The following is a 20858-nucleotide window of genomic DNA, read 5'->3' on the forward strand; positions in this document are numbered from 1 at the left end:
GACTAAGTGTAATACCACATACCAGGCCTTTAGAATGAGCCCTGGCCTATACTAAGTACTCAGTCAGTGTTAGCCAAAACAATAACAACAGAAACAAAACATCTTCAGCTCTGTTCCTCCTGTGTCCTCCTTCCGAGCCCATTAGGAGATGCCTCCTGCCTTAACCAAATCTGATTTCTATTTCTTCACAGTACTGCTTCAGTGCCCAGCAGTATCCACCTAGGAGTGGCCCCAGTGGGGTCAGGCTCAGCCTTGACCCTGCAGACAGTGCCACTGACCACGGTGCTGACCACCGGGCCTCCTGCCAGTACTACTGCTTCAACCCAGCTCGTTCTCCAGAGCGTTCCGCCTGCTTCCACCTTCAAGGACACCTTCACTTTGCAGGCCTCCTTCCCGTTGAACACCAGTTTCCAAGAGAGCCAGGTGGCAGTACCAGGGGCTCCACTGATTCTTAGTGGACTCCCCCAACTTTTGGCTGGGGCCAGCCGCCCAACCAATCCGGCGGCACCCTCGGTCACAGGGGCTGGATCGGCAGTGTCCAGTTCTCAGCCGCCCGGGACAGTCATTGCTGCCTTCATCAGGACTTCTGGTGCCACAGCAGCCCCTGGAGTCCAGGAGGGGCCACTGAGGCCTTCCTCCTATGTGCAGGGCATGGTGACTGGGGCCCCCATGGAGGGGCTGCTGGTTCCTGAAGAGACCCTGAGAGAACTCCTGAGGGATCGGCCTCACCTTCAGCCACTTCCAACCCAGGTGGTTTCAAGGGGTTCCCACAACCCAAGCCTTCTGGGGAGCCAGACTTTCCCTCCTCCCAGCCACCCCACTGTTGGGCTGACCCCAGTGGCTGAACTTGAGCTGTCCTCGGGCTCAGGGTCCCTGTTTATGGCTGAGCCTAGTGTGAGCACATCTGGGAGCCTGCTGACCAGATCCCCAGCCTCAGCCCCCTTCTCCCCATTCAACCCCACCTCCCTCATTAAGATGGAGCCCCATGACATGTAAATGGAGGGGTCAGGCGAAGTATAACCTGCCAGGCAAGGCTAAGCAGCAATTTGAACCAACTTCCTCAAGCAGAGACTGACTGAAGTACCACACTTGCCCTTACATTTCAGTGGGATGGCAATACACCGGACAGCCCGCGTCCCCGGCCCCTGCCCAGAGTCACCACAGCCAAGCCGTATCCAGTGTGAGCACCCCTGTCGTCAGGCTATGGCCTTCAAGAGCACTCGGGGATATGCTCTTGTCAGGGCGATGGGCTGACTTGGTGATGGAGGGCAAACCTCCTGAGGAGTTTGTGGCCAGGGCTGGTGCAGGGGCTTCATGGGAAGGGTCTTTTTGCCTGGCCGTATTTCACCATCTCTGTTCCCTCCACAGAGAATTTACTGTTCCATGTGTGACTATCTCTATGTATTTGTGTGTACTCACAGGTCTTATGTCCATTTCTTTGGGGGAGATGCGAGTGTAGCTGTGAAGTCCTCAAGGGTGTGTGTTTCTCTGTGGGTCAGCCACAGAGAGGGGGATTTTTTTTAAGAGAAAGCATTCTCTAGTTCCCTCTGTGCAAACCAAGATTCACTTGTTCTGAGACTGTGGGGGTACAGGTTGGATCCCCTAAATCTGAAGAGATGTCACAGAGCTGGAGTAGATCCAGGGTAGGACAGCTTCGGTGCACATGTGTGTTGGGGAAGATACAGTTCTAAGGGAAAAGGAGAGGCCAAGTGGAATAAAATCATAAAGAGAGGGAGGGAACTCAGCCCTGGGGAGCATCCCCCAGGCTAGACTGAGGTCCTCTTCCTGGAGTCGGCCTCACTGGCCACCAGTCTCTTACTAGCACACTGGAACCTTGGCCATCCAAGAGTGCTTTGCCAGGAGGTAGACAGGGGCCGAGTGCCCCTCCCGGGGCAGATCCAGACCCTGTTCCCAGGCAGGCTGAATTAATTGAATATTTGTGCCAAGGGCTTGGACTGTGGTACCAATCTTCACTCGCCTACTCCCCTGATCCTGGGTTCCCTCTTGACTTCCCTCCGGTATTTCCCTGCTGCCAGTCGCTGCTTGGGAGTCATGTAGCGATGTACATTGGGTCTGCCTCTGTTATTGCTCATGTGTGCTCACTGTTCAGCCCACCTTCTACTTACCTGGTAGGTTTGCTGACCCACCCACCCCCACGATGGCTACAGCAGACTTCCTCAAGCGGACCACTGGCCCTCACCTCCCCGCTTTTGCACCAGGAAGACCGGAGCCAGCGGATGTGAGCTCCAAGGGAGTTTCTTGTGTCTCCACATGGCTCCGTGCCTCCTTCTCTCCTCTTCCTGAGGAAAGGTCAACTGAATCTTTCTTAAAGTCAACCCTTCAGCCTAGGGCCTGGACCCCCTCCTCTGTCCCTTTGAATTAGCCTCTCTCCTGCCAAGTTTGGGGTGAGGCTAAGCGCTAATATATGCCAGCCTCAGAAACAATTGTATTATCGGGTGAATTTGGTTACTGTGAATCAGTGCCTCAGGACCTTTGCTATGTCCTTGGTACAAAACCATCCCCTTGACTTAACTACCTCCCCTGGTTGCTCTTCTCTCTCTCCTTCTGGTCACTCCCTCTCTTCTTGTTCTCCCCTCTGTGGGGTGGGCACCATACATGATTGCATAGGAGCATTTATTACACATCTCCAGCACTTGGTATTAAAGTGCCTTTTTCTAATAAAGTGAGTTTCTTATGACAAATTCCTGATGGTGGAAAGTAAAGAATCTTGAGAAAGGGTCACCTTCTAGAAATCAAAGTTTGCACTGTGTGGGTTAGGGATGGCCCTGCCCCTCACTCCAACTCCATAGAAGTCATCATCTGAAGGTTGCTGATACCCTCACAGGGACACTGAATGTCTTCTTCCCAGTCCCTGGCCCCTGTCAGCCCTCAGGGCTCATAACACCCATTCCCACTGGCTCTCTGGTTCCTTTCCTGCTCTCTGAGCCTGTGGTCACTCAGTATGTACCACTTTCAATGCAGGTACCACCCTCCCACACACGAGTCACATCCATTCTCCTGACTCTGGCTCAGCTCTCTGGGAATGAGTTTGAAATCTAGAGCTGAAGCCCCTGCTTTTCTCCTCACCTCTTGCTGGAAAGTTCCACCTAGGTGTCTGCCAGGCCCTCAAAGGCAGCCCCTCTCTGAAAAATGAGTTTCTATAGTATTCCCCTGCCTAACACACACACATAACCTTTCTCAAAAAGCAAACAAAAAACCATCATGACTTGTCTTTCTGTTAATGATGTGACCATTTTCCTGATCTTCTAAGTTTGACATTTCTGTGACAGCTGATGCCTGCCTTCGCTTGATTTTTGTCCCCTCCCCCATCTCCTGAAATCCAGCCCAGTTTGCCACATCTCTAGAATATGGCCTTTCTCCCACATTCCCAGAGCTTATCCCTTTCCGTGGGGACATCAATGAACCTCAGTGTGACCTGTCTTGTCCCGTCTGACCTGCCAGGGCACCAATTCTGTTCTTCTGCCAAAAAGCCTTCAGCGACTTCTCACTGCCTACAGGTAAAGGTAATACTCAAAATACTTACTGTCCAATCCCAATCTAGGCAGCTGGGCAGTAAGGCTTTATCTGAGGAATCATGAGGTAGGCCTGGGTCCTGGAGGAGCTGGGGGAGCACTAGAGGGCTCAGGACTGTAGTTCCAGAAGTAGTTTAAGCTTAGCCTCAGCCCTACCTTCAGAGAAGGTCCCAAGTCCTTGACCTGCCAGCAAGACCCTTCACCATCAGGTCCCAACCAACTCCCCTGTCTTCTAACATTGCTCCCCCCACCCCCAGGTACTGCTCTAGTCAAACTGATGGACTCACTGGCCTTTGAAAATGCCTCTGTTTCAAGTCTCCCACCTCTGTGCTTTAACTGTACTTGGTCCTTTCTGCTCAACCAGAATGATCTTCCCACCTCACTAAGCAGGCCACACCAACTAAATCGTATCCCTCCTTCAGGATGTAATTCAGACCAGCCTATCCTTAAGTGAGTTCTTCATTTTAAATTCATAGCAATTGCCACTGTTTTAGCAACTGACCATGAATAGCTTGTGACATCTCTATTATAATCATAAACTGTTACTTCAATCTTCAGTGACCTGGGCCTATGTAGTCTCCCCAGTTAGTGTGTTACCTTCTGAGGGATGGGAGACTGTATCACCACAGAGCAGGGCACATTGCAAAGCATCTACTGAGCATCAGCAAATGGTTACTAACTGAACTGGTGAGAGATGGGGACCAAAGTTTGACGTCAGTGACTTCTGACCTCTCCTCTGCACAAGCACTCACCCCAAGTGCTCCACTGCCCAGGGCCTGCCCTTCCTGCTCAGTGCCCTCATGGTACCCCCACTCTTAGCCCCCAAGAGTTGTTACTACTTTGAACATCCCCTCCCTTAAAGAAACTTCCCTGTCCAGTTCTCCTAACTCAGTGTTAAATTAGCTAATGTAATAAACTAACCTGTGCTGACCTAGTTATGGGAGAGGGCTACAGGAGAACCTCAGGAGATAGCATCGTGGTAACCAGGGTCATCTGGCAACAACATCCCAGCCTTTGCAACGGTTTCATGGCGTCAAAAGACATGCTCCTCACTCCCCAACAGCTGATGTCTTACTCCCTCCTTTGGGCTCCCACAGCACTTTGTGTATACCTCTTACTGTAGCACTTAGCCCATGTAGCTCCTTAGCTATGTGTTTATGTACATTTCCCCTGCCAACAGACTGTGAGCTCCTCAAGGACAGGGACTGTGTGTTAGTCACTGATGTATCCCCAGCGCCTAGCACAGTGCCTGGCACACAGTAGGTGCTCAATAAATGTTTATTGAAAGAATGAATGAGTCCTGTCTCTAATCACGGGGATTTCAGCCCTATACTATGGCAAGCAATCAGGGAGGGAGAAGGACTACCCAGACCTGGGGAATTTCACAGCTTTGTTCACCTCTCATATTAACACTGCAGGCAGCCGCTTCCTCTGCTTATGTCAATGGCCACTCCTGGACAGTAGGGCCCACAAAGAGCCCAAGGCTGCTTCCAACTGTGCCTTGCTATCACCAAGTGCCTTGGGCGACTCCTGGACTCCTGCCTTTGTCCCTGCCGGCTTCTTGGGACAGCCTCATCACTGTTGCCTCATCCCTAGGTGGGACTGAATTGTAGAAATGTCAGGCCCAGTGGGAGGGGCGGGACAAGAAGTTATTCTCACGATCGTAACGTTTTTATGACCCCCGTCACGTATTTTTAAAGACGGGGTTGCCTCCTGCTCCAGAGTCGCTATTCCCGAGGTGCGTGAGTTCATTGGCCGCTCCCAGGGCTGGGAGGCCAAGGTGGTTTCAGCCTGCGAGAGCCTCAGCCTAGGCACACTGGTTGTGAGGACGGACGTCCAGCAGATGGCGCAGACGAGCCGCCCGAGGCGGGAGGGTTGCCTCACGGAGCGCGGAAAGGGAGAGGCGGCCGGGGCGGGACCTGCCGCCGTCGGCGTCTTCCTGTCCCTCTGTTCTGATCCTGCACCCCCAATTGTCCCTTGGCGGTTCCGGCCACGACCAAGGCTTGTCATTGCTGTGGCGCTTCGAACTTTCCCCCCGGCCCCCACCGCCTCCACTTTCCAGGGGGTATTTTGCAGTCGGCTGGATGCCCTCTCCCCATTGGCCGGTCGCGCCCTGGCCCCGCCCCCTGGAGCCCCCCTCCCCCAGCCTCCCGGACCCACAGGTGAACACGCGGCAGATGCCGCAGGCTCGGCCTTTCGCGCCGGCCACCGCGCTCCCTGGCGCGGCGGGAGGAAGGCCCTGCCGGAGCTCCCGCCGCGGGACACCCGGCTTGGCCCACCTCCCCACCGCGGCCTGCTTTTGGCTACAGTTGCACGAGGCTCCGCTTTCTACCTTGAAATCCGAGAGCGATCGAGGCGCGCGTTTGCCAGCAGAGGGCCCCGACCGGCCGCTGCGCGTGCCCGAGCTCCCGGCGGGCCGGCACAGCCCGGGGCCCAGCAGGAGCCCGCGCCCCGCGGCTTGACGCTGCGGCTTGTCAGCCGGGCTCTGCACGTGGAGCCCCGGTCGCCCCGCTGCGGGGGCCGAAGGTCCACCCTGCTCAGCAGTCCAAGCTTGGGGCGAACCCCATCCTCCCTAAAACACACACACACTTGTATCAGCAGGGGCGGGACGCAACAGAGCACCCAACAAGCTTCTCCGTTATAGGTTAGAATACGGAAGGGGCAGAAATTTACTGCTCAGTTCGCAACAGCCCCCCAACCCAAACAGGGATGCGGAAATAGGGAATGGCCTTTTCCCCCCAACACGGACACTTGAACGGAGCGTCCCTTTCAACCCTGCACTCCAAAGAGAAACATTCTGGTAAGACCACCATTAACTGTAGGCTCGCGTCTTTGGCACATAAGAGGAACTTAAGATAAACAGCCATGTTTACACAGTATGATTCTTTTCTGTCGGTAAACTGAGCCCCATTTGGCAGATGCAGCAATAAAGGCTCAGAAATATTAGGTTCTCACCCAAGGTCAGCTACGGCGTTAAGTGGTGGAGCTGGCCATTTCCCGTAGGCCACACTGAAAGGATTAGGAGATCATTTAACAAGAGGCCACCATCTTCATCCTAATCCTGGCCACAGACGTGGATTTAATATCACAGCGCAGACCTCCTGCCTTGGAACTTCCCAGCCTGGCACAAGGCAGTGACAGGGCTTGGGAAAGGTGGGGGAAGGAGCCCAAAAGCAAGAACACAAGAAACTGCTATTTGGTTTTGCTTTTAACTCACCGCCTTTTTCCAGGGAAATGAAAGATTGTATGCACCGCCCCCCCTCCAAAACCCGACCATCCACAGCAGTCCACAGCTCCCCAGAGGACTATCGCCTATTCCTTTGCGGTCATTCTGACTTGGCCAGCATCTCTCTCTTGCCTTAAATGGAAACCCTTATAGTACCCCCACCTCTCTCCCTTCATCCTTTCTTCTGAATCTCAGGCAATTACCTTTCTTTCCCTCCCTCTGCCTGTCCCACCTCCAACACATTTTTACCAATTTATTAAAACAAAAACCGAACAAAAAAACCCAGTTTAAAGTTTTCCCATGGGTCCCCACCACCTGAGGCAAAACTCCAAGCCATGCTCCTTGGCATGGGTAGCAGGGCTCCAGCACCCTCCGCCTCCCTGTCTGTCCCTTCCAACAGCAGTGACACTGAAGTGGGTTGCCACTTCCTGCACATACTGCCCTCCTCTGTCTCTAAGCCTTTGTTCAGATTGTCCTCTCAGTTCAGAGATTCTTCTCTGCCACCCCTAATTCTTATTTTTCTACGTGAGTGTCCCTAGACCTCACCCCTCCCAGGAAGTCTTGTTCACCACCCCTTTCAGCTCCCACAGCATCCTGGGCCTAGCTGAATCCTTGCACTCACCACATGGCTTTTGTGACATGTCTGAATTCTTAACTGCAAGTCCCAAACAAAGGAGTGACCTAAAATCAGTCGTTTGGGAATCTGAGAAAGCAAACATTTTAGAGGCTCTCAGGATCAAAAAGTAGAGAGATGAAGGCCAATGAAGATTAAGACTGTGGTTCACAGGGTACGATAGTTTTACCCCTGGGCGGAAGGACCAGTTGAAGAACGCTGCTGGGGCTTGAGCAAAGAGAGCTGCATCTAGTTCATCCTGGGGGTGGCTGGATTTCAGCTGGCTGGACACATAGAGCCCCCCACATACACACTGACAGGGCTCTCCAGGGATGGAAGCCATAGCAAGAGGCCCTGGGAATATGGCCTAAAAGGATCTCATCCCAGGCCTGTCAGACATCTCCTTCCCCTCAAAGAGTAACAGGCTCATTCTGGAGACAGCAGTCAGAAGGAATCATAGCTTCTACCACTGTTTTCCAGAAGTGGAAAGAAAAACTTGTTTAAAACCCAGATGGACATCTTGCCTCCACAGGAGCTGGGTTTTAGGAAACATAGAAAGCCTGCACTATGTGTAGGGCCAGGGAGGCCACTGGCCCTACGGTGAGGGCAGCAGTAAGAGCAGAGCAGTCAGCAGTGTGAGGGGCCCAGAGCAGGAAAGACACAGTGGGCAGGTAATTTCCTAGTGTTCAAGAGGACCTTTACTCACAACCACCTAAAAGGGGCCTCCTCCCTCCAATTCTGCTACTCCGATGCGAACAAGGAACACATGCCCACCCACTCCTAAACCAAGGCAAGTACTCCATTTTCCCCACCCACTCATCTGACAGGATTTTCCCCCTCCCTTTCCTTTTCTTTCCAGATCTTGGTCCAGTGACCCAAATGTTCACTAGCCACTCCACCTTGTCCTCATTCGTTGCACCTGTTACAGACCCAAAACTGCAAAGCAGGATCACGTATTTCCCCATTGACTTCATCACAATGCTCATCATTAACCACTGAAAAAACCAGCATGGGGAAAAGAGTAAGGAGAGACAGGAGACAGAAACGCCGACACAGGCTTTTCAGTATGCAAGTGTTTTTGACTCCACAGCCAGTTGCTTAAAATGAAACATAAAGGGCAGCCAGAATACACACCAAAATGCAAAAAAGTAAAGGCAAACATAAACCACACAATACCATGAATCCCAACAAAACCAACAAATTAATACCCCACATCCCTCAACTATATATATATATATATATAATTTTTTTTAAGGGAGAACAACTGTTCAAAACCAGCTGGGCAGTATAGTGGGAGTGGGGAGCAGTCCTACAGAAGGGGGCCTAGAACTTCCCCAGGGGAACAAAGAACACAATACAAAGAAAATAACCACCAATGCTCCTGCATAGGTCAGGAGTCTCCAGAGAACAGATTGTCCCATCCTCAAACTGGCTTTTTTTTTTTGCCTTTTTTTTTTGTCTTTTTTTTTTCTATTTTCTTCTTTTGTTGTTGTTGTTTTAGCACCTGTACAATAAAACTGTACCATCTCCAATCAGAGCCGGCCACAGCAAGGCCCTCCTGCCTTTGGATGGCACATACTCTCTACAAGGATTGTTCGGAAAAATAGCAATTGGTAGAAAAATAAGAACAAGAGTGAGAAAGATAATGCCACGGAGGGGGCGGGGCCAGGGAAGCAGCCTGAGCTCCTCCCTCTTTCCCACTCTCCCCCTGAACAAACCCAGGGCTAGAGGCTTTGAGGCCAGGAGGGAGGCCCAGTGAAGGCCCACACTCAGCCCCAGATCCCCAGGCAGGAGTGGAGCTGGACAGGAGATGTCTCCTGCCCTTGCCTAGGAAACAGCTGAGGCCTGAACCTCACATCTGGCCGTCCATCCAGAGCTCTCTGCAGATGCCAAAGGCGAACGGAGCAGAGGGAGAGGAGGGAGGAGAGAGAAGAGAAAGGAAAAGGGCTGCTGTAAGTCTAGCAGGGAGAGAGATGGGGGCAAGGGCTGGCAGCTGACAGGCTCAGCATCCAGAGAGGGTAAGGCTGCCCTCTCCAGGGAGAGGGGCAGGGGGAAGACACAAGCACAAACCCATACTGTGCACTCTGAGCGAGCAGTGGTGAAAGTCTGAGGAGGGGCAACCTTACCCTTCAGGCCCATTCTCAGCTCTCCTCTGTTAGGGTAACTCATTAACCCCTCACCCCCATGATCTTCCCCTCTCCCCCCCTCCCCAGTAAACACTAACCTCAGGATAGCAGTGCTGCTGCAAAGGGCAGGGGGTGTGAAACAAGAAAAACTGGGAGAAGGCGGGGAGCACCAGAGCCTCAGGATTTACCTCCCAACTCCTGTCCTGGGCCAGCACCAGCCACCTTCATTAGTCACGAATCGATGGCCCCCACCCATCCCCAGTCCCCTCCTCACTGGGGTAGGGGGACAAACCTGGGAGTGACTTTGTCAGAGGGAGGGAACAGCTCCAGAGCTTACCAAGAAAGACAAAGAAAGGAGGTGAAGAAAGTCCCTCAATACAACAAGTTGTCTCAAACCATCACAGTGATACAGACTTATCAGAAATCAACAAAACAATACAAATTAAATACTAATAAAATAAATACTATGGAAGACAGAAGAACACAGGGGAACAGAGGGGGCACTCAGAGATTTGGGCTTTTCTCATTTCTCCTACGGACAGGCCATGGCCACCCAGGGCCCCAGTTTGGTCTTGGTTGTACACAAGGAGGCCAGTCCAAGGGACCCTGGTGCCACTTCCCACCACCCCTGGGACCTCTGTCCTCAGACGTGGAGTTCAACTTTCCACCCCCATCACCAACCACGACAACAATGAAGATGACAGGGAGATGAGAAGTAACTGTAACAAAAAAATATATATATATATATCCAGTCACTAATGCTGGCATTAATAAGGCGGCTTCTTGTTGGTCCGTGTTATTGCCTCATTCTGCAGTCTGGTGCTTGGTGGGGAAAAACATGGGAGGTGGGGGAAGGGTGAACTCGAGAGGAGAAAGAAGAAAAGGAGGGCCTGTTTTCCCGGTCAACTGTTCGAAGGCTGGAACTCCACCTCGGACCCTAGGAGCCGGAGCAGCTCAGGCTCATACAGCACCAGCTCCACAGTCTCAGAGGAGCCTGGGGCAGAGCCTTCCTCCATGCCTGCAGGCCACTCGGCAGGGGTCAGCAGCTGGCTGGAAGCCACCTGCCGGAAGAACTCAGCTTTGGGCAAGGTGGCGATTTCAAAGTGCGGGAACCGAGCTTGAAAGATCCTCGAGGAAAGCTTCAGCCTCTTCAGGACATCGGTAAAGAGAAACCAGTTGCAGGGCCTGGAAAAGGCAAGAACGGGAGTTAGGGAAGGGGGCTGCGGGGAAGTGGTGGGGCGCTGGGAGCACTCTGCAAGGCCCAAGGTAGCCGGCCACTCCCCACTTACCCATAGGCTCCTTAGGTGCAGCGGAAGCAAAAATTTTCCCGTTCCCTACATGAGCTGGCCCAGCTTTTAGCTAAATGGCAAGCACTCAACCTGTAACTCACATCCTCTAAAAAGTGGGAGCAAAAGAGAAAAGAGCGTTCCAGAACCTCAAACTCTTAGCAGGCTTCCTGAGGCCTTACCCATTCCCCGTGACCTGGAATTTACCATGTGCTGGATCTAGTTCTTCCCCTGACCTACGCTGCCAACTCTGTCTGGTTTCCCTTTCCTGTTCTCACTCCTGCTTCCCCTGCCTCCTTGTTCTCCAAGATCTTCCCCAGCAGAGGGGGAGCCGCAGAGGAAGGCCTAAACTGCGGGTAATCCAAAAGGCATTTCTCTCTGGCTCTGGAATGCATTAGACAAGTTTTTTCTCCAGCAGCAGCACCATCATTTCTGCAGGGCTGGAGCTCACATTACAGCCAGTCTGACTTTGCTGAGCACACCCGACTGGACGGCAGCCGGGGGACAGCTGGGAGGGGTGCTAGAGAGACCAGTCATGGGCCAAACGCTTGCTCTGACTAGACCAGGAAGAAACACTGCATCTCCATGTTAGTGGTCTCTGTTTCCAGGGCTTTCCCTCCTCATCATTCTACTGTCCCACTTCTAGCCTTTGCCACTGTTGGCCTGGACTATATTGCATCAGCTTCCTAACTGGTTTCCCTCTTCCAAGATTCATTCTTCTGTACCCCCACCCACCCTCACTGTGTCCTCTGTTACTGTTATTTTTCTAAAAAGGAAAGCTGCCTTTTTCACTTGCTCCCCAAATAGCTTTCAATGGATCCCCAGTACCTCCAGCAAAGAAACTCTGAATTCTTTAGCATGATATTATGCAAGACCTTCCAAACATGACCCCATTCAACCTCTTCAGCCCAATCTCCACCCAATCTCACACACACACACACACACATACACACACACCACCCCCACACCAAGTACCAGCCATTTGATGAAGGTCTAGCCCTGCTTTCTGAACTTTCTGAACTTGTATGTCTCAGTGCCTTTGCTCGTGCCATGCCTGCCATCTTGCTCTTCTCTCTGGCCCAGGTCAGATGTCACTTCATCCTTGAAGCCTCCCCCTGACGTAACTGCTTGCTTGTCCCATCTTCCACGGTCTCGTGGTACATGGTTCATAACGCTATCATAATACTTATAACAGAGTCCACTTCAGAAAGGATACTGAATGTAAGCTGTGGTTTCTCTGTGACATAGGAATGGGGGCTCAGGGTGGACTGGGACGTTTCCTTTTCATTTGACACCCTTCTGAGCTGTTTGGGTTTTTTTTGCAATAACTTATCTGCTTAGAATTTTCTGTCTTTTATTTGAGTTAAATGTATACTTGCCTGTCACCTCTACTGGACTGGAGATTCTTTGTAAGCCCCAGCCATACTGTAGCTTTCAGAGTTTGACCTGGTGAACTGCTGAGGCCACATTTATAGAACTGAATGATCTGTATAGCACCTAACACTTCTACACAGACCTGCCATCCTTATTCCTAAAATGCAACACTACTTCCAAATGACAGTAAATTCTGTCATCTCACACAATCAGGGAAGGAAGTGTTCTAGGTTAAGAGAAAAGGACTACAGATAACCAAACCCCTGGACCATCACTTTAAAAAAAAACCCTCAGAAAATTAACACTGGTGATCAGAATTCAGTTTTGCTTTGATGATTCAGGAAGCACTCTGAAACCCCCCGACAGGGCCTCAGAGTCATCATTCTCCCCGCTAGCTACTTCTTGAAGAACATAAATCACCACATTGTGCCAAAGTTGTGGGGAAGGGCAGATTCAGAAGAGACACTGGCAGGCTGGGACCATCAGAAAAAGCAGCTTTGCTGGTACTAAGCTCTCAACCAAAAACCTGCCCACCGCCTGGGTTGCTGAGTGGCGCGCAGTCCTTGGCTGCTGCCTCTTGATCCGTCCATACCTAAAGCACCTTGCTCTGGTCCTTTTACTACCTAAGGCCCAAGATCCTGCTTCAGAGAAGGAGGTGCTGAATACTTTGGAGGGATTCATTAACTGCGCAATGCTAGATCCCAGAGGCCCTGCCCTGACCTCAGGGATCAGTTTATGCCTAGAAGAATAAGGACCAATAGCCCCTGAAACTTGATCCCTACTAGTGTCATCATCTCAGCTATTTTTATTCTTATCAGGCCAGGGGAGAAGGGATACAGAGGAACAGTGGCTCAATGGTTACAGTCATCAACTGAGGGGCTCACTAAAAGGCCCCTAATCCACTGTCCACCCCGCTCTGTCATGTGTACTTCATGTGCTTGCACTGTTTTTCAAAATAGGGTTTGATATTTTAAAAATAGTATCAAAGAAAAGGTACCCTTAGAAGTGTTTGCAAAGGTATTCAAAATATGTGAAGACACCAAGTAGAAGAAAACACTTAATGATGGAGGCTAGGAGTAAAAGGACAATTCGCCCAGTGTCCTGAACAGCACTGCCACATGCTGCCCTCAGTGAAATCCAGCGGGAACTTGGACCCTGCGGGCTGTCAGACTCCCATCCGAATCATCAAATAAAGATTAATTTGGGATCAGAGCAATGTTAAACGTCACGTATATTCTAGTCTCCAAAAATGGGTGATCCTGGTTATAATATACACGGTAATCTGAGATGACAGTGCTGATGCCATCTCGCCAACATCAGGGCCACAAAGGAACCAGCCTGTGGATTACTTAAGGATCCTAGTGGCTCCATAGCTATGGTAACCGTATGTCCCAGCTTTTCCAAGAATCTCAAACTTTCAAATACTCTGTCTGGCTGTCCCCACAAACCATATAAATGTTCAAGAGAGTCTAATAGTTCACCAGCCCAAATACCTCCCAGATCATCTCTGACACCCAGGAACAGTGCAAAAATCCTTCAGGGAGTGAATCTATATTTTGGGTCTGGGAATTACACACAGTCGACACATCTAGAGCTTACAGCCTCTACTTTGGATGAAACTAATCTGGGCTGGAAAGTCAGGCTGGCTTTGGTCATATATTACCTTTCCTCTGCTCCAGCATTTGTTCTCCAGGCCTCAGCCTCCTTCTGGAGAACTCTACCCTTCCTAGAGAGGCAAGCCACGGGTTGCCAGGATCCTGGCACTCAGTCCCTGTAGATCTCTCAGACACTTACCCACGGGACACTGACACTTGGAGGTTGTAGCAAGGGAGAAGAGGCTTGTCTGAGAGCTCAAACATAAAATCATCCTCTCCTCCATCATCTCCTTCTTCAGAGCTTCCAGGAGGATTATGTAGGAGGTCACAGGCAAACCCATCTTTTTCCTCTGTAAGAGCACACAAGGAATTAGGACTTAGCTACGTGCACACAACTGAAGAAAAGAAATGCTCCGAGATAAAGGGTCATGGAGGTGGGTGATTAGGAGATAAATAGCAAACCCACAGACCCGTGGCTGGGGCCAAGTTTTGCTGACCCCATGGCTCATATCCTTGGTAGGGTGCATGAAGGTTCTAGCCCTGGAAGATAGTATTTTGTGGTCAGAGATTCATTTTACTCCTCGGCCTTGCAATTGGAAAAAATCAAGGGGATGCGAAGGATGAGCTGCTCGGCTGTTGGAGATGGAAGCCTGACGATATCATCAGCAGTCAAAGGCAAGGTAAAAACACCTGCCCTTCACTGCCTGCAGCTTTCCTCAATGCCTGACTGCCTGCTGGGATCCCCCAAGCCAGGAGCGGGCTCAGTCGCTTCCCTGCCCCAGCCATGGGTTTGGGTGTGGCTTGTTTCATTCCATTCCAGGCTATGGGGTGGGCGCCTTCCTCAGTCTGCAGTCCCTGGCCCAGTGGGTGAATGCTAGTAGAGGACAGCCACAGATAAAAACACACTGCGCTTCCAGGGGAGGGAAGCTTGGGCCAAAAAAGCTAAGAGCTCAGAGAGCAGCTATCTCAGAAACTGTGTGCGCTGTGGAGGCAAGGCAGGTAGGAATGGTAGCTGCCAGATGAGGGACTGGGTCTCTCCTGAGTGTGAGCGGTCCCAGGAGAGGTGACAATGCACAAAGGGTGGGGTGTAGTAAAGGGCTAATGAGGGATGCCGTTGTCCAAATCAGTGGCATCTCCTGGTTTGGCCAGTAAGTTCTGTGTCTGGGGGAAGCATGGGCTAGGGCTTGGGCTGAGAGGGTCTGTAAGTTACTGACAGATGAAGAAGGGCTGCCCTGACAGGGTCACTCCTGTCTTTAAAAATCAGTGAAACCCACAGCAAATCCCACATCTCTGAGTGACAGACAAGGATGGGAAGAATCCAACTTAAAGCTTACCCAACACAGAGCTGCTGTAAAAGTCCCAGGATACACCAGGGTCATCCTCTGCCCGGCCCTGAAGATCTGAGAGGTGATCTGGTAAGAGAAGACAGTGAGACAGAGAGGGTAGTCTGGAGAAAGAATCTAGGAGCACAGTGTGTCCATGGGTGGCTTCGAGGATGGGAGAAGGGAAGGGAGATGAACTTCCTGCTGTCAGTCAGAGGTTGCAAACCAGAGGCCAGGAGCCAAATCTAGCCCTGTGATCACCTGGGGTTTGGCCCAGTGTTTTAAACCAAAAAAAAAAAAAATTTAATTAACATCCTACATCTTGAAATTAAGAGATTTCACTTAAAAACCTAGGACTTCCAACTTTTCTTGAAAAAAAAATCAGAAGATCTGGCAACACTGTGTCCACATTCCTGCATGTCAACAGTTGGCTGGAGGGAGAGGCGACATGTGTGATCTCCAATTCAACAGTCCCCACCCAGCCTGCTCTGTTCTCTTGTGATCAGCCGGAAGGCATTTGGGTCTGGGATCCCTGCTCAAATGGTGGAGGGAATGACTCGGCAAGCAGAATCCTACACCTATCTCAGGACTTTAATTCCCTGCTGGTCACAATGTTCATTGTCCAATCATGATCTCTCCAATTCAAGGTAAGATAAGGAAGTATAATTCTTTCTGTTTCATCTTTGAAAAACATGGGGGAAATGGCTAAGTTTATCTTCATAAAAACTTTTTGCTTCCACTCCTAGGTATATACCCAAAAGAATTGAAAACAGATGTTCAAACAAAAATTTGTAAACAAATGTTTATAACAGCCTTCATAATAGCTAAAAGGTGGAAACAACCCAAATGTTCTTTAGCTTATGAAGGGATAAAGTGTGGTCTATCTGTACAATGGAATACTATTCAGCCATAAGGAGGAATGAAGTGCTGATACATGTGACAACATGGGTCAACCTTGAAAACATGCTGTGTGAAAGACACTAGACACAAAAGGCCACATACTGTATGAGTCCATGTATATGAAATCTCCAGAACAGGCAAATCTATAGAGACAGAAAGCACTCTGGTGGTTAGGAGGGAACGGGAAGTGACTGCCCAATGGGTACAGGGTTTCCTTTTGGGGTGATGAAAAAGTTCTGGAACTTCACAGTGGTGATAGTTGCACAACAGTGTAGTCGATGTCACTCAATTGTACACTTTAAAATGGTGAAAATAGTAAATTTTATGCTGTAAGTATTTTACCACAATAAAACAAAACTTAAGCCTCATACAGTCTAGTGTCTTTCACACAGCATGTTTTCAAGGTTGACCCATGTTGTCACATGTATCAGTGCTTCATTCCTCTTTATGGCTGAATAGTATTCCATTGTACAGATAGACCACACTTTATCCCTTCATCAGCTAAGGACAAACATCAGGTCACCTCTTAGCCTCCTGGTCTCCAAGCTAAGCACCATCTAGTGGAATTGTTTCACCTCTCAACCCCATGTGGACAAAAAGCAGGCTTTTATGATAAATTCAATGGTGTCACCTGTGGACACATGACCCAGCAGTTGTCAATATGCCACCTAGTACAGTTGGCAAGCTCATTTAGCTGTGTGTGGTTACCACCAGCCCTCAAGTGACACCTGGGCAACTGGACAGGAGAGAGTCCAAAGGGCAAAGATGAGGTGAGAGTGCCCCCTGGAAACCACATGCCAGGAGGAAGCTCGCAGCCACTTTTAAAGGCAGGAAGTACTCTACCCTAGGGAAGGCACCACTGCACTCCAATATGCTTTCCCTTTGAGTCACACGTCCTATCAGCAAAAATGCCTATTAGCTGTGGTAAGCTACTGCAAGGAGCTGTTTTGTAGCAACCTTCTAGGAGACGAAGGGTTTCTTCCAGTAGGAAAAGGCAGCCAAAGGGAAGCTGTCAAAGCAACGGCTGAACAGCTAGAGTGGAAAACCTTCAGTCACGTACATGAGATCTCTGTTATGAACTCCATGAAAAACTCTGAGGTCACAGCTGCCGGCTCTAGGCTCTTCTATCCCCTGTACCACTTGAGAGTTGGAAGGAGCTTCTTCCAAAAGCATTTGTTAGGTAGGTGGGTGTCTATTCTGTGCCTAGCCCAGTGCTAGGTGTCCTGGGAGATGAAGGAATGAGACCGTGTTCCCAAAAGGCAGGACCACATCTGTCCTGTTCATCATTGTCTCTGCAGGACTTAAGCCCAGGAGCCCAGCATACAGTAAGTGCATAAAAAATATATGGGGAAGAAAGGAGGGGGGAGGGAGGAATTACTACAAGGCAAGCCTATAAAGTCATGTGCTTGCTTAACTAGCAAGCCCAGATGTATGCATTCAAATGATGCTGTCCCTGAAGAGGTCACAGGCAGTTTCCATCAGGACAGCCCTAGCTCTCCACATTCCTGGGGCTCCTCTCTAGGAATGGCCTTCAGAGTCCCTGGCACATTCCTCTAACTCTGCTCACTGGCAGCAAATGGTTGTCATTCGAACGTGAATTTGCCTTTGTGAGACAGCCACACACTAATCGGCAGGAGCCCAGATGCAGAATTCAGTGCAGGCCCATGAGCAGCGCCCAAGAAGGAACACCAAGGCCCACCTGATGGTGCAGCTGAGGGTCATGCTTCCTCATAGCTCCTCACATACAACCACATACAATCAGGATGAAGATCCGCTTTCCTTTTCCTTGATTCTCCCTTGCCCCCCACCCCCAGGCCAACTTTCAGCACTTTACTCTCATCCTTTCCTTCCAAAAGTACCTTCCCACTCCTAGACAGAAATCCAGAAGAACTGAAATGGGACTCGAAACAAGTACATGTACATGCATACCCATAGCAGTGCGAGTCACTATTGCCAAAAGGTGGACACAACCCAAATGTCCATCAGCCAATAAATGGACAAATGGAATGTGGCACATCCATACAATGGGACTTTATTCTTCGGCCTCAAAAAGGAAGGAAGTACTAAAACCTGCTGCCACATGGATGGGCCTTGAAAACATGATGCTATGTGAGAGAAGTTAGACACAAAAGGCCCTGTAGTGTATGATTCCATTTCTATGAAAGGTACAGAATGGGCAAACCCATAGAGATAGAAAGCAGATGGGTGGTAGCCAGGGACCAGGGGTGGGGTGAGCTGCCAGGAATGGAGAGCAACTGCTTGATGGGTAGGGAGTTTCCTTTTGGGGTGATGAAAAGGTTTTGGAACTAGAGACAGGCAGTGATCGTACAACCCTGTGAATACACTAAATTCCACTGACCTGTTCACTTTTAAATGGTTAATTTTGTCATGTGAATTTTGCCTCAATTAAAAAACAATCCTTTTAAGTACTCAATGTGAGCACTCACCCCGGCAATCAGTTTTGCTCTTTCCCAGGGTCCCATCATACCCCTCCCCATCTCCTCCAACCAAGTCCCCAGCTGAAGGACATGAAAGGAGAGAAAAACAAAAAACCAGCAGTCTTCACCATGGGGTCACATGGCAGAGGTCTCTGGCAGGAGAAACAGAAACCTGTGATCCAGTGACCTCAGTGGTGAACTGCTAACCCTTTCACTGGTAGGAGGAAAAGCAGTCTGACACTCCCCCTGATGCCCCAAACCAACCAGCAACAACTGGCCCCAGTTCCACATTTGACAGAGGAGGAAAAACGCATCTGTTTTCCCTTGGCTAGCTTGTTTACCATTCTTTTCTTCAAAGAGTCAAAGGCAAGTCAGGCACAAGCCTGCCTGTAACTTCGCCCAGGGAGGTGGTCTCCCAAAAGCCTCTCAGTAGGTTTGGATGGTTTGGTGCTCTGAGCCCCAGGACAAGAGAGAAAGGGTTCACTACCTGACCCTTAGTGCCCAGCAGGCTACCTGAAACCGAACAGGTGCTCAATAAATGCATGGATGGATGAACGGATGAAAGAGTGCCACTGAATCCTTTGTGGCCTCAAAAGCAATAGGCCTCACTTTAAGCCAACCCAATATAGGAAAATCCACATTTACAACCCAGATGAATTATCAGCATCTTCTGCTTTACAAAAGGATTCACTACAGGACACCTGTAAATACTGAAATTCCTTTGTGTATTTAAAAGAGGATTTGATTCCCAAACTTTTCCAGAACAAGGGCCTTGCAGAAAGCAAGGGAAGCTCTCCTTGTAGCACGACCCCAACACTCTCGCTCAGCTTTCCCTCCTGCAGAAAATGGAGCCCTTTGCACCATATAGGGATTCACCTTCATTTGCTGCCCAGTGGAATCTCCACCAGCAGAGAAAGAAGACAATTAATCCACAGAGAGTCTAGTCAGGCAAATGCTTGGGTATGAAAAGCAAAAGCTTTTTAAATACCCCAGCCAGACAGGCAAGGTAAAAGAAAAATCCAGAAGTTCATCAAATGTCTGCAGAAGGTTGTAGGGGTTGGGGAGGTGAAGCAGTAGAGGAAAATGACCCCCAGCCTCCTCCAACCTCATGGTCCTTCCTGTGGCCACTATACAGCTCTACCCAGAGGTTCTCTAAGATTAGAGGGTGGAGGAGAGTAGCAGGATAGAAAAGAGAAATGCTCAGTTCAAGGAATCAAAAGAGCCCCTAATGATGGGTGCACAACATTGTGAATATGCTAAGATCCATTGAACTGTTCCCTTCCAAATGGTTATGTTAGGTAAATGTCACCTTGATTTTTAAAAGACCGTAAGTATTATCTGCTCATCCCTCCAAAACAGCCTATAGGCCCAAGTCCCAGGATCCTTGTTGACTCCTGCCAGCGTCTCCTCCCTGGGGGTGTTGGCCAAGGCCAAGGCCCTAGCCTGGCTTGCTAGGACTTTCTCCAACAGTCAGCCAGAGCTCTGCTTTTAATCGCCAATTGAAAAGAGATGACCCCATTTTAACCCTCCTTTCAGTTCCTGGCCCCCTTTTTGAAGCTATAGCTCCATGCCCATGAAGTTGAGAAACAATGTCAAAATTTGAATAGAAGTGTTTGGCCTATACAGGCTAGGAAGTGCCAGAATTAACAAAAGTCTTCTTCTGATTCTGCAACATGGACTGACATTTGAGTTAATTTAAGGGGGCATCAGAAGCTGGCTAGCAGTTAGGATTAGTTAACAGAAAAAGGAGAAGAAGAGAGAAAAATGTGTTTATTTCTAATTTTTTTAACTACTTAAAATGGTTCCAATATTCAAACTCCCTTGGGATTTTGGAGAAGGGGTCAAGAAGAAAAGACCTTGTTTGCCTACTAAAGTGGTCAGAGATAGCTTTATTTGGACCTAGAGAGTCCCAAGACCCTCAGGAGGACAATCTGTAGCCCAAAGAGGCCCCTGGATTAGACTTGATGATCAGAGATGGAACTTCATGTGGTACTTTTATCATGTTGAGATACTCTGGACATTCTTCTGTGCTAGCTTTTCCTGGGAGTCAAGTGGAGTACAGACAACAACATGTGTATATATGTAAGAGAGAGGGCACATTGTGCATGGTATGTAGGAACTGGCCACAGACAGGGGCTTGCCCTGAGCCCTGCACCCAGGCATGGTTCGGCTCAAGTGAACTAGCACTGGTCCAGGAGAAATGACTCAGTGAGCATCCCAAAGCTGCTCTGAACCTCAAAGACAGGGGTCTGGGATCCCAGAGCTGGGGGAAGGGAAGAGGCAATCCTCCTCCCCCTAGCCAGAGAGGCTGGGTCCTGCTGAGGACTGTATAGGGTGACCAGTGACCACACGGTTTAGTCGGTTTGATAGAGGACTGGCTGGAGGGTGGCTGGCTGACAAGGAGTTAAGGCCTCCTTCAACAGTCTCCCACTGCTTCCCATCCAG

The 20858-nt window shown here is 50.0% G+C and overlaps 2 protein-coding genes across 17 annotated transcripts in view; one reads left to right on the forward strand and one right to left on the reverse strand.

Annotated features, from left to right (window-relative positions):
- ELF4 (E74 like ETS transcription factor 4) overlaps positions 1-4846 on the forward strand; it is a 40714-nt gene extending 35868 nt beyond the window's left edge. For all 10 annotated transcript variants that reach the window (XM_073228136.1, XM_037016864.2, XM_017664719.3 and 7 more), the window contains one exon: positions 192-4846. In XM_073228136.1, coding sequence (XP_073084237.1) covers positions 192-996 — 805 coding nt within the window. In that variant the 3' untranslated portion in view covers positions 997-4846. The remainder of the gene's footprint in view (positions 1-191) is intronic.
- Positions 4847-8294: 3448 nt separating this feature from the next.
- BCORL1 (BCL6 corepressor like 1) overlaps positions 8295-20858 on the reverse strand; it is a 59389-nt gene continuing 46825 nt past the window's right edge. For 3 of the 7 annotated variants that reach the window (XM_037016931.2, XM_017664732.3, XM_017664733.3), the window contains exons 12-14: positions 15088-15165; positions 13953-14103; positions 8295-10683 (exon numbers count right to left, since the gene is read on the reverse strand). In XM_037016931.2, coding sequence (XP_036872826.2) covers positions 10401-10683; positions 13953-14103; positions 15088-15165 — 512 coding nt within the window. In that variant the 3' untranslated portion in view covers positions 8295-10400. The remainder of the gene's footprint in view (positions 10684-13952; positions 14104-15087; positions 15166-20858) is intronic. The other 4 variants (XM_017664737.3, XM_017664731.3, XM_037016932.2 and 1 more) reach the window with 2 other exon arrangements.

The sequence above is a fragment of the Manis javanica genome, chromosome X, assembly GCF_040802235.1.
Source record: "Manis javanica isolate MJ-LG chromosome X, MJ_LKY, whole genome shotgun sequence".
Taxonomy (NCBI): Eukaryota; Metazoa; Chordata; class Mammalia; order Pholidota; family Manidae; genus Manis; species Manis javanica.